This window comes from Zymoseptoria tritici, chromosome 19 (assembly GCF_000219625.1).
Source record: "Zymoseptoria tritici IPO323 chromosome 19, whole genome shotgun sequence".
In the NCBI taxonomy this organism is placed as follows: Eukaryota; Fungi; Ascomycota; class Dothideomycetes; order Mycosphaerellales; family Mycosphaerellaceae; genus Zymoseptoria; species Zymoseptoria tritici.
In genome coordinates this window covers 500,227-518,168 of record NC_018200.1, presented here as the reverse complement: position 1 = coordinate 518,168, position 17,942 = coordinate 500,227, and the positions used below count along the sequence as shown (strand labels likewise).

The 17,942-nt window shown below is 51.8% G+C and overlaps 3 protein-coding genes across 3 annotated transcripts; 1 reads left to right on the top strand and 2 right to left on the bottom strand.

The window, feature by feature from the left end:
• Positions 1 to 1,702: 1,702 nt before the first annotated feature.
• Positions 1,703 to 2,804, bottom strand: MYCGRDRAFT_97992 (uncharacterized protein; the record flags this gene model as incomplete). The annotated part of the gene is made up of 3 exons (XM_003846986.1): positions 1,703 to 2,021; positions 2,299 to 2,321; positions 2,478 to 2,804. The coding sequence occupies 3 exons, from the start codon at positions 2,802 to 2,804 to the stop codon at positions 1,703 to 1,705; spliced, it is 669 nt and encodes a 222-aa protein (XP_003847034.1).
• A 1,611-nt stretch (positions 2,805 to 4,415) lies between these two features.
• On the top strand, positions 4,416 to 5,218 carry MYCGRDRAFT_97991 (uncharacterized protein; the record flags this gene model as incomplete). The annotated part of the gene is made up of 2 exons (XM_003846989.1): positions 4,416 to 5,047; positions 5,200 to 5,218. The coding sequence occupies 2 exons, from the start codon at positions 4,416 to 4,418 to the stop codon at positions 5,216 to 5,218; spliced, it is 651 nt and encodes a 216-aa protein (XP_003847037.1).
• Positions 5,219 to 7,759: 2,541 nt separating this feature from the next.
• Positions 7,760 to 8,166, bottom strand: MYCGRDRAFT_97990 (uncharacterized protein; the record flags this gene model as incomplete). The annotated part of the gene is made up of 2 exons (XM_003846985.1): positions 7,760 to 7,819; positions 7,897 to 8,166. The coding sequence occupies 2 exons, from the start codon at positions 8,164 to 8,166 to the stop codon at positions 7,760 to 7,762; spliced, it is 330 nt and encodes a 109-aa protein (XP_003847033.1).
• Between the last annotated feature and the right edge of the window lie 9,776 nt (positions 8,167 to 17,942).

Here is a 17,942-nt window from a genome sequence, read left to right as displayed (position 1 = left end):
GCTAGATGCTCCCGCCCAACTGCCCATTTCTGCACTCTTCCGGTTCGGCTGCATTATGTTAAGCTTCAGTTCTCACGAAGCGGACTGCTGCTCCTCCCATCCGCTAGCAGCATGTGTTAACTCTGGACCACCCGCGCATAGAGCCATGGACCTAAGGAGGTGTGGACGAAGAGAGAGCGCTCATGCAAAGTGGAGTCGCCTTGTGTTGTGTCGGAGGATTGGTCATGCAAGGTGCAGTGGCCTTGGACTGTGTCGGAAGATTGGTCATGCGAGGTGGAGTCGTCTTGTACCGTGTAGGAGGATTGGTCGTGCGACGTCATGCCGCCTTGTACGGTGTCGGAGGATTGGTTATGTTGCTGTCCAGTGGAGGAAGATGGCAGATTGCCGTTGCGAGAGAAGCCGAAAGGCTGCCGCAAAGAACGTGTTAGCAGATTGTTCGAGGTTCTGGGTGAGACCTCCAAATGCCGGGATGTTTCGACGATACTCATGTTGTGGCCTCGTTTCTGTAGATCAACAATGCGAGCCTTCATTTGCTCGATTACTTCCTCCAGGACACCGACTCGTGCCTTCAAACAACTGATCTTGTCCTGCTGTGACGACTGCATGTGGATTGCTGTGCTGAGCGTACCCGCTGAGGTGTTGGTGAGGGACTGAGAGTCGGTGAAATGAGGAAGTGAAGTGAGATCCAGGAAGGCAAGAAGATGCAGGTGGTTTAAACTGGATGTCCGTTGCGTGGGCGTGTGGAAGTCAGGCTCACTTTCCTGAAGACCGGCCTTACCGCCGTGCCTTTCTCAAAAGATCAGGCATGTCCGCCGAAAGATTTCGCAGTCGGCTCTAATGGAATCCATACCAGGAGGTCAACTTGGCGAGTTTGTCTTTGACCTTGCTCGGCTTACCCACATTCGGCTGATGGGTATCCAGCGAGATCGTTTTCTCGTTAAAGGTTTGTCCGTTGAAGAGGCCCAAAGACCGATTGCCATCATTGGCGGTGGAAGGAAGGTCTCGTAGTGGGGAGGTGTCGTGCGATCAGCCAGGCAAGACTGAAGGTCGAATCAGTCGAAAGGGTGAAGCAAAGTGATGTTAGAGGAAAGTGCTCTAAAGAAGGCGAATGACGGAGAAGGCAAGGAATGAGATGAGAAGATACACCACCGAAGGCTCGAACGCCACCCTGTCGAGTCCCGTGCGATGGCATTGCCGTTTCCAGCAATGTACCTGGAGCTTCATTGGAAGCGCAAAGTCACTCCCTTCTCAAAGTTGAGTAAACAGAGTCGGGCGGCCAAGAGCAGGAATTGCAACACATATCGCCTGGCAGAACGCTACTGCCATCCATTACCCATCTTGGTCTCCAGTGCATTGCTTCACCTCCATCTGTTGGCGGTGCGGCCATGACGAACCTTGGATCGACCACCGCTGATGGCCTCGACACTGCGTAACCGCCGTAGGCAGACCATTGTTCGGCCATCCAGCAGACCTTTCGGGGAGTTTAGCAGGTCCTGGTCCATTAAGTCCATGGCGCTTCCCAACCCACTCCGTCGTCTTTTTGTTCGTCGCCATTTTGATTCAGCTCATGTGCTAAGACAGACCATTGTTCCTCCATCCAGCAGACCTTTCGAGTACTTCCGCGGAGATGGGTTGACGTGGATGTGATGTTTGTGCCGGACGGTGAAGATGGGAGAATCGAGCCGAAAGCGGCGAATGACAATTACATGCCCGTAGCATCTGGCTCACGCCAACTGATGAGGGTAGTGCAGTGCCATAACTGCACGAAGCAGGAGAAGCGCCCGTTAAAGACTGTGATGAGCAAAGTCACTTCCGGCAAAGACACTATGTTCTCCGCAGGGTTAAGCGGCTCCTCTGGTACCAGACCGATTCCAAGACCACATATGCTTCTCCATGACCACAGCCGCGGCTCTTCTTCTTCCGCTGTCCAGAACGCCGTCGGGGAGAGTTCCCCCTCCGCATTGTCGCAGTCGTTCAGGCAAGAAACCCATCGCGGCTTAATAGACATGGCGATGTGATATCTGCGGGCGATCGTACGTGATGTTAATCGGTGAGGCGGTGGCGGAGACGGCAGTGGGAGAGGGAGGGAGGAGATTGATGAATCGTAGTTTGGCGGTGCTGGTATACGAGGGTGCTGCAGCTTCTTGTGCTTGGAGCTCGATACTCTTGAACAGAAAGTCGGTCGGGCTCCAATGTTCACCGAGATGAATGCTATATCCGGTGTGAAGCAGTTGACCAACGCAGAGTCAGAATTTCTTGAACTGTTGGTGTCGGTATTCGAGGGCGACTCGAGCGCACCTCATCCGACGACTCAGCCATATCTATAATCAGACATACCAGAATCCACCTCCAGAACAATGACCACGTACGGAAGCAGCCCAGCGTTGCTCCAATAGTTAACCGGCGTAGGTGCAGCGATAATTACACACGGCCCAAGCGACTTGTGAGAGCAGGGTGTGCAAGCGCATACCACAGACCTCCGACACAGTGAAGTGCAGCCTTTCAGGTTGCAGACAACGAGAATTTGTCCTGCGTGACGAGTCTCGTCTAGCACCCAGCATGGTGGCGGTCGGAAGGCGACTGATCGCGGGTATCCTTCCCAGTGCACGAGGTATTGGGTGCTCGGCGACGAGTTTCTTGCTCTTGCTCTTGCTCTTCCTCTTCCTCTTCCTCTTCCTCTTCCTCTTCCTCTTCCTCTTGCCCTTGCGACCCAGTGTCGTCGAGTGCGAGTGTCGTTGAGTCCGAGTGTCGTCGACTAGGAGTGTCGTCGAGGCGGCGAAAGTCTCGGCTGGTGGTGGAGGCATTAAGGAAGTCGGCGCCGACCGCTTCTTGGATTCTGCGTCGACCCGTGGAGATGCGAGGAGAGCGCAATGGACGGACAGGAAAGGTGGATGGAGGCAGTGGTTTGCTATTGACGGCTTCCCACGGCAGCTGTAGGAAGCGGTTGTCCAAACCAGAGGAAGACAGAATGAAGAAGAATACCGAGATGCCTAAAGGGAACGGGACAGTGGAGACAAGTCGAGACAAGTCGAAGACTAGGTCGGACGACCGGGCGAGAGTGTGAGAAAGAAGGGGAAGGAGAAAGGCCGCGCCGAAAATCTTCATCGGACATCACCACTACCAGCGAGTGTCATTAAGTCCACAGGTCAACGGCGCCGGCGGCGGTCGTCACCACCACCTCCTCGTACAAATCACAACGTCCCTTTTAATCAACCGAGACTACCGCAATACCATTTTCAGCTGGACCCTAATGGCAGAGGCTGGGACATGTACACATAATCGAGGAAGACAGGTTGAGCAGATCATTCAGTGTCGTACTCTGTCGCTCCTAGAGATCCATCTCATTAAGGTTCGTATAGGTGTCGCGGATGGGAAGGAAGCAGGCGAGCCTTCCGGATCCTTCGAGGTTGTTGCGGTAATAAGTGGCCGATAGTTTCATCGTGCCAGAATGTCATTGAAGTCGGGCATTGCGATTTCTCGAGACCCGGTCCTTCAGCCAGCACCGACCGGCGACTGCACAGATGAATCTGAAAGGCAAGGCGCCCTTACACGGGGCTCCTCCGCCAGCCGTGCGTTTGCCGATGTGTGCGCTTTGTTCTCCTTGCCCAAGCTTAACACTAAGATGAAGCTGCCGAGAGTGGTTCATATATGTAATGTGCTTCTACGTTAAGGCCTCCTTCCTTTTCATCCAAGAAGCCTCCTATGCGATCTTGATTCTGCTGCCCGCTTCTCGGAGTACCACATTCTGGTGGAAGAGATTTTCCAGAGTCTGTGGTGTGATGTGAGATCTCACATGCGTCCGCATACAGAGCAACACGATTTCTCCATGTCCTTGGCCCGAATCTTTCTGCCCTGAGTCTACGACAGTCTGGCTCCGTTCTCCACCAACGTCGCGGATCCAAGCCACGATCATCGACGACTTTCGTCCTCTGACCAAATGCAGCGCCCAAGCCGTCGACTCACTCTGGTGTCGTTGGTCTTGCTCCTGGGACTCGGTTTCGGATAGTGGGTGTTTTTCCTCTAGATGATGCTTGTGGTGGTTATAGTCATCGGGTCTCGCGTCGTCGACAAGAGATCTTCCGCATCCCATTGCACTCTCAACACTCTCATACACCCGATGACGACTCAATACTTGACAAGACTTGACAACATCAAGACGAGGAGTGTGCAAGAAGTCCCGACCATACTAAGGCGCACACACCAGTTTCAATGTCTCAGTCCAATGCGTCCGAGCTGCTGCGTCCGCCCTTATGAGGAGGAGAAAGATCATGTCTTCTCTCTCTCCTCCTCCTTCTTCATCCACTCTCTCTAGACGTCGCTCCGATCGGACCACTTGTCGCATCGACACCCTCCACCTCCATCGGCCAGCGACCACAGCGCCTACACCGTCCATCCCAATCGTGAATCGCCGCATCATGCACTGGTCGCCTGGCCGCACATCTGGCCGTGTTTCTGAAGCATGTCAGATTTGGTTCCCAGATCATCACCCCTACCTCATCGAAAATTCCCGGAGGAAAATGTGTGAGCCTGACCAGACGGTCCAGACCAGAGAAGAGGTGCATAAGACAATTGCTGAGTTGGAGACTAGGCCGGCCATACCACATCTGCTGAGCAACCTCGTGCTAGACACTCAGCAACCGAAGATCGATCCAGATACTGTCAGCTACGCATACTTGATGGTGTTTGGGGTGGCCAGCTACACGGATCGTCCGTTGGCACATGCCGATCAATTATGGTTCGCCGTCCATATGCCCCCAGATGTATGGACTATTCACAAGGTACAAGTCTCTTCTCCCATAAGGCGGGAGGCTGGAGGGCCGGTGATCCTTCCACGAAACTTGATCCGGCCGAGACTACGACCTCTAGAGCAGCCACACGCCGAGCGTCTCAACCACAAACGGATTCCAAACGCAATGCTGGACTGGGGTCAACCAGCTCAAATCATGTCCCACACCACCTCCAGCCGCATTCCCTCGGCTCCTCGCCTTGCGATTGGTACACAATACAACATTAGAGCTTTCTACAGCTCTCTATATGCCTCCCCTATGTTAGCGCTGCTACTCTCGGCAATGCCTTATAGGAGTAGGAGGTTTGCAAAACTTCGCCTAGATAACGCTATATACAGCCTATACGCTAGGTGCAAAAGTTACGTAAGGAGGAGTCCCTCGCCGGCGTTAATAGTAACTCTAGACTTAATAGCATAAACGAGACGATCTAATCGGATGCGATATCTAGGTATCTCCTTAGTTAAGATTTTAGTAGCAATAATGTCGAGATATAGAATCCGATAGATAGGTTAAAGATTTAAATAGAGTAGAAGAAGACTTAGGGAGAGTAAGCGCCCGAATTAAGTACGTATCTAGATATTCCTACTACTCTAATACCGCAGCTCTCCTTATTAGTAGACTTCTTCGAGCTACCTTTACGAATAGTCTTAAGGAGTTACTCTCCCTAAATGCATAGCTATAGATTAGCTAAGTTCTCGCTAGGAGAGCTCCGGTAGCTACTATAGTCGTGCCTGTAGTTAACTAAGATGCAGCTTATGCTAGGAAGCTAAGAGTTAAGAGGCATTACAATTACTAAGCGCCGAAGCCGAGCCCGATTGTCGTTTAGATGTCTGGAATACTTCGCAGATTAATCTATCGACTGCATCACGCCGTGGCCTCGTATGCGAGCAATTCTTCCTCTTGGCAGCCGATGTATTTCGTAAGAAAGACCGACCTCATTGACGATGACCGTCGTGTGCAAGGCTATGACAGGTATCTTGGGCCATGGAGGAGTCTTCTGTTCCCTCGGTACGCATTTCCTAAGTACGAAGATGTGCACCTTCTGCCACTGCCATCGCCAACTTCTTATGTCAAAGATATGCGTGCTGTGCTTCACTCCAGTCCTACAATTGTGCTAGGCTAGGCTGTAGCGTTGCTGCGGCGGGCCAAAACGGTTCTGCGGGAATCGAAGGAGGGCCATATTGCGGCAGGTGGAAGGATGGCCGCGATAGTGGTGAGCGCCGCTGGCGAGGAGATATCCGTCAGTTTGTTACAGCGCGGCCGAACGTCCTCAGGGCAGGTACCAGGCGCTGAAGGCAGCCTGTGAGTATGCTGTTAAGATCCATCAGAATCGAACTGTTACCATGCCGGCGGTTGTGAGAAGGCAAAAGTCTTTTTGCACTTCGAACTTCAAGACGCTTTGGAGGCGACTCGGGCACGTAGAATAAGAGACATCGAAGTGCTCAAGTCGTAAGTGCACGAATGTGTTGCAGTACTACCCGCGTGCAAAGACCTTCTAGGTCGTTCTACATCGACATTCGGCTTTAATCTTGTCCCAATGATCGCAGAAGCTCTTTTACAGTCACTTCAACAGTAGGTCCAAGTAACGGCAGTGGCTGCGACAGGACAACAAGGTAACGTCCGTTCAGGATCTCGAGATTCGACAATGCTTCCACTTCCAACACCGCTTCGACAGTTAATATTGTCAAGACCAGCGGGCAGAATGAGGTGTTTTAATAGCTCCAATTCATCGTATTAGTTGGATCCATCGGCTGTGAGCAGCTTGTACCTTTTGCCTCAGTGTCTTGCGTGTTGGAGGCTGGGAGGAAATTGTATTAACAATCAGAGGCCAGGAAACTCTTTATACATTCACTATCGAGAGCACGATATCGTTGTGGCGAATGGTGCCTTATTTCTTCCCATAACTCCGTCTCATAACCTCTACCATCGCTGCTAGCAATGTAGTAGCTTCCTTCGCGCCCAGTCTGCCTCCATATCCATGTCTGAAGTCTGGACGTCGCGGCGACGAATCTCACTACCATTGACATGCTCTTGCTCTAGCTTCTGCTCTAGCTCTTGCACTAATGCTGCGTACTCTTGCTGCGTACGTTGCGCCGTCGCCACTTCTATATGTTCGACTCTTTGAGGCTGCGGTCGCGCGCGTGTGATCGTTCGAGAGCTGCGGGTCGTTGCCTGATGACTACTTTAACGGGCAGATAGCCGACGATAAGTACGTTCTTCCTCCGTCCCACTTGGAAGCTATGCTAATTCTCTGTAGGAATGCGGGACTCGCAGAGGTTGTAAAGGGCAAGTTGCAGCGAGAGATGTGTGCGGGTGCGCATTAACGATTCGACGGTTTCGTAGGGATGACGCATACGGGTTCATGCAACGAGGATTCTCTTTTGTTCGCACTGCTCGTCGTGGTAGTATAGTTATAGCGGAGCGGGTCCAGAGTGTTGCTGGCTTAAGGGTGGGATGATGACAGTGTAATGCCGACGATTGCGATATCGTTGCTTTCCCGAGCAACGGCTGGGAAGACTTCGCTGGAGGAATGTTGCCTAAGTTTTCGTGGTGAAGATTCTTCAACAAACTGAGATCAACAAGCTGAGAAACTAAGCGTCCGTTAGATCCGAGATTGAGTAGTACACGTGCATCTTCAACATCATCTTCAGCATTGTCCCTTACATCCTCCAAGTGTAGACTGAACACGATACTGTAACCCCTACTAGTGAACAGTAACGTAGTACCGTCGATTAAGACTGTGCCTAACGAGTAGAAGTTTACGAGTGGCAGTCGTCCGGAGAACAGACACGGGTCTTCAACTGCGGTCCCGCTACGATTTCCTTTCGGCCATGCACCGCTAAATTTACTAACGAGTTCTGCGATAGAGCGATCGCAGAGCTTTAATGCGGCTGCGACTCTGGTTGTCCTTTCTCCCTCGCCTACTTTCCACCGCAAGTCCCGATAGAGGATACCAAGGTCAATAGCATCGATCACCTGGCCATCTTCTTTTCGGACGCGAACGAGGCGGCAATGTGACATATCTTGGACAGCTGATACGGAGGTATTACCATAACTCAGTCCGCTGCTTGACATCTTACTGTATGGTTTTGAATCCAAGACGACGTACAGTGAAAGGCTCGAACATCGTCCTCGCTGAAATGTTCCTGTATCCGTCGTACATTCCCGCCCGGCGTTGAGGATTCGTAAAGTAGACTTTATCCTCCATCTCCCAGCGCAATCCTTTGCCTTTGACTCCGGAGACTGTGAAACCCGTAGCATTTTTCGGCTCGCTCGGTGGAGCTTGACGGAGTTGCAACTCTCCCTGACTATGCGGAAACTCAATCTGCAGTAGATCACCGCGAACGACATGGTCATCTGCTCGAGGATTGGCCGGCATGGCAATCTCCCGTAGGACAGAGAAATCGTCGATGTGTTTGGTCTAGGAGGTCGACAGTAAACTTTGCTTGGAGCAACGGATGGAGATCGCAATATTGTATAGGAGAGATGAAATAGGAGATACGAGATACGGGGTCAGATAGAAAAGAGTGGGATACCAAGAGTACGGCAGTCATGACTTCCGAGCTCATCGGAAGTGACTCGTCGAGAGGGTGGATATCCCGCTGGATTGCTGTCCTAGATATACTGGCCGGCCTCACCAGAACGCATCCTTGGAATCACAGCCATAGACACCTCTCTCGAATCACACACTTTCTACCACACCGCTGCTGAATTGTTCTATATTCTCCGCACCCGCGATCCCAATCTCCCTTTTACCCACCACGATCAGGCAGCCGATCCACTTAGCGGAACACCATGAATCTCCTTCCCCTCCCAAACCAACTCCTCCACCACCGCATCATCTAGCAGCATCGGCGCCGAACTTTAGTGACAATGCCACATCCAGTCTACTTCGACAAGTATGCTCCCGGGACCAACGTCTCGCCACGGGCATCATGTCGGAACACAAAAAGTAAGCTGGCGCTTAGCGATCGAGTTCAGACCCTTCGCGAGGTGTAGACGAGCTGCGAGTCGGGTTGGCGGAGGGTGAGAAGCATAGCTGAGCCTTGGAGTTCGGTTAGGGGGAGTGGAGCGAATGATGCGGTTGGAGGACTTCAAAGTGTGTAAGAAAGAGAAAGAGTTGTGACAAGGGATGTGAAGAGGATTGAGAAGACGAGCAACGAATAGCCGAACCATCGAGGACCGGCCAGGATTGGTAGCAGACTTGGATAAGAAACTTACACGAGGAACCCGCATCAAATCTGCCCATCCCGCCAGCACGTCTCTGATTGCATGGGTTGTCTGGCTTCTCTTTCGCTCTCCAGCGCCCTGTTTGTAACCATCTCGAATACACCATATGCGGGCGCGATGCCACGATGATGGCCCAGAAACTCTTAGTTCACCGCACGCAGGAACTTCGAATATGTTCTGCTGGAGTAGGGTCTCATAGAATGGTCCGGGTGTGTAAAGACAAGTCAATATTTCAACAGCATGTGGAAGCTGGAACGTTACTCGCGAGGGGGAGTTTTTTTTTTCTATCGGCGAGTACCTATCGGCGGCCGATGAGACAATTGCAAATGCCGACGTGGAAAGGTGAACCCAAAAGTGCCATTGAGGGCATTCCTTGCCTTCGATCTGTCGATGAGAAAAGATGCTTGATTTGCGATGTACGGATCGAGATGCAGAAAGGTGCAGGAATGCAAAGTCCAGAAGAAGCCGAAGAACGAGGCAGCTCTGGCTTTGACAATGTCTGAGCCTTTGTTATCCTCTCATCGTTGGGGACCATCATGATCATCGAACAAGGCCCTACGAACCACTTCGCCGACCTGACCGAGTGCCGTTGGATGCAAGGTTATAAGCCCGGAAGCGGCGCACATCTAAGAACACCCCGAGAACTCTCTGAATATGGACAGCGTACCCCGCATTCCAAGCTCCGACCATGCCTAGTTGGGCAATTCTCCGAACTCAAATTCGAACAACACCTCCTTTAGTACTCGACCCTCGAATTCGACAGCACAACTTCGGCGTTTAATAACGCATCGCCCTAACGACATCTATTCACGATATCTTTGTCATCGATAGAAAGGAACCTCGCAGACTCTGCAAATCAAGAGTTGTAACGATACGATCGATATTCGTAAAGTTATTCGACGACAAACATAGATACCTTTAATAAGGATATTAGGGCTGTCCGCGTTCCCGAGCTAACTAGGGACAATTGGCTCAAATAGAGCGATCTTCTGAAGAATATACTCGAATCGAGAGACCTGCTCGCCGTTACGGCCGGCGATGTACTAGCTAGACCTTCGGAAAGCGAAAAAGCGGAGGTTTAAAAAGAACGACGCTAAAGCTAGAGCCCTTATTCTCCTGATTTTGCCTTTCGTCTTCCGGCTACGTCGTCTCATACCGGATAGAACGTGGATAATGGACGGCTGCAGTGCTCTCTTGGGTGCGGGACCGACTTGTTTGCGTTCCTTCTCCGAAGCAAGCTCGGCGTCTTTCTACTGCCTCTTCGATGTGAGCTCCGCTTTTTTCTGTGCTTTCTTCGATTCTCCTTCGATGTTTTGGATGCGGACCATATCCTTCAAGCCCGCATTGAAATCTTCAGTGACTGGCAGGACGGCCCTCAACGGAGTCGTCTGTGGATTGGACTGTTCAGAGAAGTCGACCAGAAATAGCGAAAGATGCGACCATGTGGCGTGTCTCGCTATGCAAGGCGCCACGATGGAGATGTCATCGTTATTCAAAGATCGGAAGCATTGGCTGCCACACACGTATCTGAACGTAGGAGCGAGAGGACGGTCGGCGTGTCCAGTGCTTTCCTCAAGTCCTTGGACCGTTAACAAGACGCACGATTAATAATGCGATCGATGCCGCTGCTAAGGTTGAAGATTCGCTTGTCGTTCGAGATTGTCGGTGCGAGGGCGATAGATGAAGGCGGAGAAACACTGAAAAGGCAGTCGTAATAACTGTACAGGTTAGAGACTTGGGGTAAGCGTTTGTCGACGATCTGCATTATAACGAGATCGATGTCGACAAGACGGTGGTGGACTTGAAATGGATTTGGATTTCGTAGCTGAGAGGCACTGCGCATCATGAGCGTGAGAGTTTGCTTTGGGAGGGTCAACATATGTAGGCGGATCATTGTCCAATACATCTGGAGCCTTAAGATTTCCGTCGTCGCGCACTCGATTTGCTATGCTAGCTCGCTCAAGCGCAAGGACGCTGAACAATCTAGAGGCTTTCTTGGGAGAAGGACTCTTCTGTCTGGTGCTCGAGTAAAGATACGGCCAAACTGAAGCAAAGGTAAAAGGTTTCGTCGCTGATAGTCGGTATTGGAGCGGTAGTATCGTCCTACAGTCGTCCGACCGATGGTCTTCTTCATGTCTGCAATCTTCGCCTCAAGCCAATTACCCTGGATACTATAACCCTGTCATTGATAAAGAAGCTCTCGAGCCACTGCTAGGAGGAGACTCGCCAGAAGACATCATAGCAACGGAGTCCATGTTTGTGATCTTTGCAATACGGAAGATGAGCGGCTGCCAGTTCTACAAGGTCCGATCATCGAGAAGACCGGGAATGGAAATGGAGAGGATCTCGGCCATGATCACACGGCGGTCGCTCTTACTGGCACCGAAGATCGTGCTGTAGACATGCTGGCTGATAGTATGAAAGAGCGTGACAACGACCGTCAGGCCACAGCATCTCTCTACAACCCATCTCATGCTTAAAGCCGCAGTTCTATCACCGAGCCGGAAGTCACACCCGATGATCCTAGAGCTAGCAGTGCACGAGATTGTCACATTGAGCTCTCACAATCACACCCTGTCCTCACGTTCCAGGACCCAGAGGAAGTGCTATTGTCAGAGTTTGATCAACGCCGGCCATTGTTGTCCTTGGCCTTTCCAACCCTCTTGAAGACGATCCGCGCCAGCTACGACTTCGCAACATCTCAGGCTGTAGACCGGCATTGGCGCCTATGACCTGAAGGTGTGCTTGCCGACAAAACTTGAATGGTTTCGATCTCCTTCAGTCCATCCATTGTCAACTCCCCCTCCTTGTCGAAGCACCAGTCTGTAAGGCGTCCGTTCGGTAAGCAAATTGCAATACTGAGGCGTTCGATACCTGGCCTTGCATTGTGACCAAGTTCAGTACGTACGCCGCGACGAGTGCAGAAGAGAACGATGCCCCTTTCAAGCCGCTGTCCGTGTGGCCCAGTACAAAGATATCCACACACGGAACTGAAGAGGGCCGGCTTGTTGTCCGTGTCGATTAAACCGACAGTAAGTACAGAGTCGTGACAAGCAGCTAGAGTGTTATTTGCATTGTTCCCGTAAGTGCTATTGTTCCCTGCCGCCACAACAACAAGTACACGTCTGTTCTCCAAAGCCATCAAGCATTCAGTGACAAGGTTGTCGTTGGCTCCGAGGTCGTTTGGTATGCTCGGACTGAGGTTCATTACGATACTGCTTGGCGATCGATAGCCCGGCCAGGAAGCTGGTCGACTTGTTGCACTGTCTGTCGCAAGGCCTGTACGATTTCGTTGCTGTTGATAGCATTTAGAGCACTCCAATCGAAGTTAACACTATGTATCTCCGCTCCTAGCGAGATAGATGTGATCAGAGCCTCGTTTTCAGGCCAGGCTATAGCGGTCGGTTGACGGGAAGCTGTCAACAATGATCGCATAACCTCCGTAGCCTAAATGCGTTGCTTTTAGAAGTGCGGATCTGCTCCACTGCGAGTGAAAACCAGAGAGAAGCACAGCACCTATCTCTGAGTCAAAGCAAGCGATATCCGGAACCTCGATAACAAGCTGCCGAACATCTTTCACTGCCTCACCCTAGGTTTTGAAATTCCAGTATGAGGTACCCATTGGGTTGAGGTCGAAATGTTTCTTCTCCGGGGCCGAATTCGTTTGCTGTTCGATGAGGTCTGGAACCATGTTCGCAGCTTGAGCTGGTTTGTCTGCCCGTAGAACGGTCAGCTGCTCGGTGGTGTCGAGGGCATCTCATGGACGAAGGATACGACGGATTCAAGAACAAGTGGGTAGCAGAGATCTTGGATAAGCCGGCGAAGACGGAGGAGCGGAGGGCCAATATCCTTCATCGCTATTCTTGTTCGCAGTCGCCAGTGCTTATAACCCACATCAATGCATGACACGAGTACACGAGGACGAGCAAGAGAATGACCACAGCTTCGATTATCAGCCAGCTATAACACGCCATTTCCAGGATGTCAAATCGAGTTTCTTGCCGGAGACGACTGTGGTGTCCGCAGTCGATTGTGCAGGAGCAGATGACACATGTTCGGAGCTTGCATAGTCGATAAGCGCGGGAAGCGATGTGGCGGACGATCAACAGGTCGCAGTAAAGCATCGAGACGGACATCCTCAGATCTGTAGTCAGTTCTGCTTGACATGCCATAGCTTTTTTGCTTTTGTAACAGGTCCTCCGCGTCCACTTCGAGTTGTCCGGGAGGCCAACGAAGCCTTTGGCATTGACTTGCAGTGTCCAGGCCATGGCAATGGCGGGGAGTGGTGGTGCAGGATGCCAGTTCCAATTTTGGACGTGGTAGGCGAGCAGGGGCGAGGTAGTCAACATTGCCTCTCCTCCCTATACTCACGGCCTTCCGTTAGTCTCCTCCACCAGATAGCATGTCCCTCCTCCGTGCGATCGGAGAACGGATACGCGGAGCGTCGTACATCCGCGACGATCTTCATGTCGAATGGGACGGTGTAGAAGCTTTGAGTGGCATACGAGCGAGCGAGAGGTCTGGTTGCGGTACTGTTGCTGTCGAAAATGCCACGGAGTGGTGCGAGAACAACTATTCTTCGGAGGATGATGCGAATCATGCGAACATCACGTTGACAGCACTCTTATGCTTCTGTGGGCCAACTTGAACGTAACGCGGACAGTTGTATCGGGAAGGTGGAGTCGCTCGGACCCGTCCAAGGTTAGTTTCGATACTCTGGTACCTTCTTCTATCACGGCTTGTTCGAAAGCGGAGCAACAGGCAAATGCTTATTTTGCTGATTTTGTAGCATCGACAATCTAATCAGATGACATCGCCAGAGCGAAGCAACGTATTCGTCGCGCTGCGTAAGCAACAGCACCGATCTTCTCGCTGGAACTGCGGGTGTTGAGGGTTACGGGACGTGCGGAAAGGTCATGCTGATAAAACTATAGGACCGCCGCATTTCAAATCCGATCCTAATGTCATTGCGGCCTTCTCCAGTCCATAAAAGAATTGTGCGAAGCGGCAAGTTGGACGCCGCACAATGTAACGATTACATCCTTATTCATCTCCTCCTTTCTTCCCTCATATCATGTGACTCCCGTATTCCTGCTTTTCCTTCTCGTAGTCGGTATGTTGTTTCCCAATCGTTCGTGTTCTTTTGGCCAATTGAACACCAGACATGGGATCGAACAGGAATGGGTTTAAATCAGACATTGCCCGCCGGCAGATCTGTGGCTATGCCTTGTGAAAAGGTCTCATCTCATCCAGCGTTGAGAAAGTATAGTTGCTCCCGTCTGTCGATGTAGTTGCAGGAGAAGAGGAATCGATCATGAGAAGGCATCGCCCGAGCTGAAACCTTCGAACATGCGCGACATGTATGCGGGTGTGAAGTTGAAGTGTGTGAGCTGCGCTTGGGTGGCTGGCGGCGCCAGACGCGGTCAGAATGTTGGCGGTGGTGAATGGTGATGAGAAGACTGCGGGAGCGAGAGTGAGATGAAGTCGGGATTAAGCAGTGGAAGAACAGCAGAACAATTTTGTAGAGAAGATGGATGGAGTTGAAGCTGAACTTGACGCCCATTCGCTTGCTTGACGTGACGTCGGCAAGCCTGCCCAATCATGCCGCCATTCTTATACCTCGATCCGGCATATGCGCATCCTCCGACGAAGGCCGCGGCGGCATCACAGAGCTGCCAGCGCCGATGCTGTCACGGTCCTCGACAGCATCACGGTCCTCTCCAGTCGACCGCACAAGCTCGGCGGCGGCATCACGCCTTCGATTCCACTTTTCCACCCAATCGTTCCGCGCCCTCCCGGCCAACGCTACCAGATCCTGCCAGATTGGCGCCAGTGCAGAAGGTGGATTGATAGATTCATATTCAACGGGCACTGTCGACTGCATCGTGAGCACAAGGATGAGCGCCCAAGAACCAGTTTGCGCGGTCGCGGAATTCCAAGGAGGAGATCGGAAGAGTTGCAAAAAGAAGGGCAAACAACGTGCTAATAGAGTTTGACATGTCGGAGGTGTAAAGTCGTGGATCAGGGCGTCGATTCAAATATCGATGAGGGCATCCGCGTAGCGGGTTGCTCTTCTGGTCTTGATTGATTTGGTCGGGTGGCATGTTGGTAAGTAAGGCTTAAGCGGACCGAGAATTAGTCCACTGTTGAGGTGTCCGACGAGTCCATCGGGATTCTGTATCGAGTCAGTGAAGTGTACTTGAAATATAGTGCTGGAATGGAGTTGTGGTCTTTTGATCTTTTGGACTCTGCTTGCAAAATGCCGAGAGAACCATAAAATTGCACCTATTTCTCGAACGACAGGTAGAGCCAGACAACAGGGACTTGTTTTTCCATTTGCAATTGGAATGAGTCAGGCGCAGCCTGCAAGCTCCAGTGTCGACCGTGTTATATAGGCGGAGCGTCTTGATTTTCTCGTCGTCGAGCTTCGCGACAGGCTTAACATTCTGGCGGCGCAGTGGACTGTGTTCTATACGAAACAAAACAGTGTCTTGTTCGTTATCCCTCTGCAGATCAGCCATTTCTACACTGGCCCGCTTCCATAATCCCTCCTTCTCGTTCAGAGTAACCGTCGCGCTCAGATACTTATTTTGGACGCGGGACCGCTGCACCGGATGATGGTGCTGTATGCGAGCGGTGGTGAGTTGATGGTGGAAAAGCTGGGTGCGTTGGTCACGGGATTGTTCCATTTTGGCGCGGAGGTCGTAGAGTCTGCCGGAGGAGGTACTGGGCAATTGGGCTTGCTTGCAGTAGGCCTGTTGGGCTTGGATGCAGGTTGGATCCAGCTCGTCCCTCTCCCGGGTCAGGCGGGCTGCGGCTCGGCAGTGATACTATCCATTTCCTTCCCTCCGGCAGAACGTTCTCTCTCATCTTGCAAGCGGAGCGTTCCTTGAAGATTTGTGATATCATCGCATCCTCCTCGTCATCTTCATCATCCTCCTCCTTGTCATCTCTGCTGCCTTTCTCCTCGGCTCCTTCTCCCTTCTGGTCCTCATCCTCTTCTTCTCCCACATGCTACTCAATCTTATACTCTCTGAATGCTTCGCCTCCCACCCTATCCTTTCTCCCTTTGTCGACATCGAACTCGGATGAGTCCACGCTACCATATTCTTCTTATTCCTGCGCTCGCGCTCGGGAACGTCGCCGCCGCGGTCCCAGCCGAGGTCATCGTAGAGCTCGTTCAGCTGTCGAGGGAAGATGGCGCCGATATTGCCGCAGGCGTGGGAGGTCAGGGAGAGGGTGATCTGAGGTCAGGCATTGGTGTAGTCGAGCTTTGTAGCGATGGAGAATGGGATGGACTGGAAGGGTGAATGGAGCAGATATGGTAGTTGTCGTCATACTGTGCTGGGTCTGAATTTTCCATCCGAGGTATGTCGTCCGAAATAGGAGATGTGATGGTGCGATCAATGCTGCTGGCATCTGTGCCATGAAGTGGCTGTTGATGATCTTTGTTGTCTTGTGCGTGATGTGATGGTGCGATCAATGCTGCTGGCATCCTCAACCCGTGCGTGCTTCTCGGCTGTTGCTCCTCTCTGGATTTTTGGATTGCCAAAGGGGTTATTCACATCAATGTGGAACTGCTTGAAATTCGGAGGTTGTTGTGCTGGGAGTTCAGCAGGTCCTGGTCCATGTCCTGGTCCATCAAGCCCATAGCGCTTCCCAACCCACTCCGTCATCTTTTTGTTCGTCGTCGTCTTTTTGTTCGTCGTCATCTTTTGTTCGTCGTCATGTTGATTCAGCTTATGTGGTGAGAAAGCGACGCGCAGTCGTCGATTGTTAGGTTGCGATGAAGTGTTGCGCCGACAAGCTTCAAAGCCGATCCGGACAGCCCGCAGCCCGCAGCCCGCGAGCAGCGAGATCGGGGACCCTTGATGACTAACGCCTACGCGCTAAACCCAAAAAGGAACTTTTCCGACCAAAAAGCAACACCAAAAAGATGAAGTCTCACTGACGCTGGTAGCCTTAGTAAATGGGCTCTCTAGATCGGCTCGAACTGAGGACGCCAAAGAAGGTAGTTAATAGAAGGAGAAACGAACACTCGAGCCCCTTTACCAATCCACCCTTTCCACCACTGATAAATGAAGCAAAAGATGAAGTGTTGATATAGCTCCACTTCCGGGCTTTGCGCTAAGCCCGATCGGGAAGTTTTCCGCTTCAAAAAGTTGCACCTGCCTAATTAGGCAGGTGCAAAAAGTCATACTCCCCTACTTGCTACTCCCCCTTCTATTACATAAGAGGTAGTCGCGCCGGGCTCGAACTGAACGTTACTACAAGGGCTAGTAAACAGAGGAGTGACTATTGTATACCACCTCACTAACACGCCGGAAGAGGGGTGGCTCCTTGCTAAAAGGAAGGAAATGGTAATATTACATATAGCTAAGAGCGTCAAAACTGAAGGAGTTCTCGGCGCTCTAATTGGCCGAGCGTTTGACACCGGATTCGGTGTTTCCAGCTTCCGTGCGAGTCGTTTGCGCGAGTAACAGATCTACGGCATCGTGCTAGGGGCTGCGCGCTTTCCACCCCTTCTTCCACCGCTCCTTCTACCACCCCTTGCACTGCTATATACGACGTTGTTCTCGGGGTACAATAAGTCATAGTTCCGCTTCTTCTTGCGTATACGTCGTCCTGTGTTGTCGTCCAGTGGTAGTGGAGCTAGCGTTGTTGCGTCCACTGCAGAGGCAGCCGGTAGTAACAGCTCTTCAAACATTGCTATAGCCTCCTCGAATCCCCCTTTATCCTCGCTCTACAGCTCTCGCTAGGTCGGCGCTTCTTCGGATAGCCCTTCCTGCGGCTAAATCACCTTAATTAGCGAAGGCCTAACCCTAGTAACGGCTGCGGAGGAGGAGGGTCCAGGGCGGGGCGGAGAAGTTGATAGATCTACTACTTTAAGCTCCCTCGCCGACGCCAAGGCTCGTTCCACCTTAC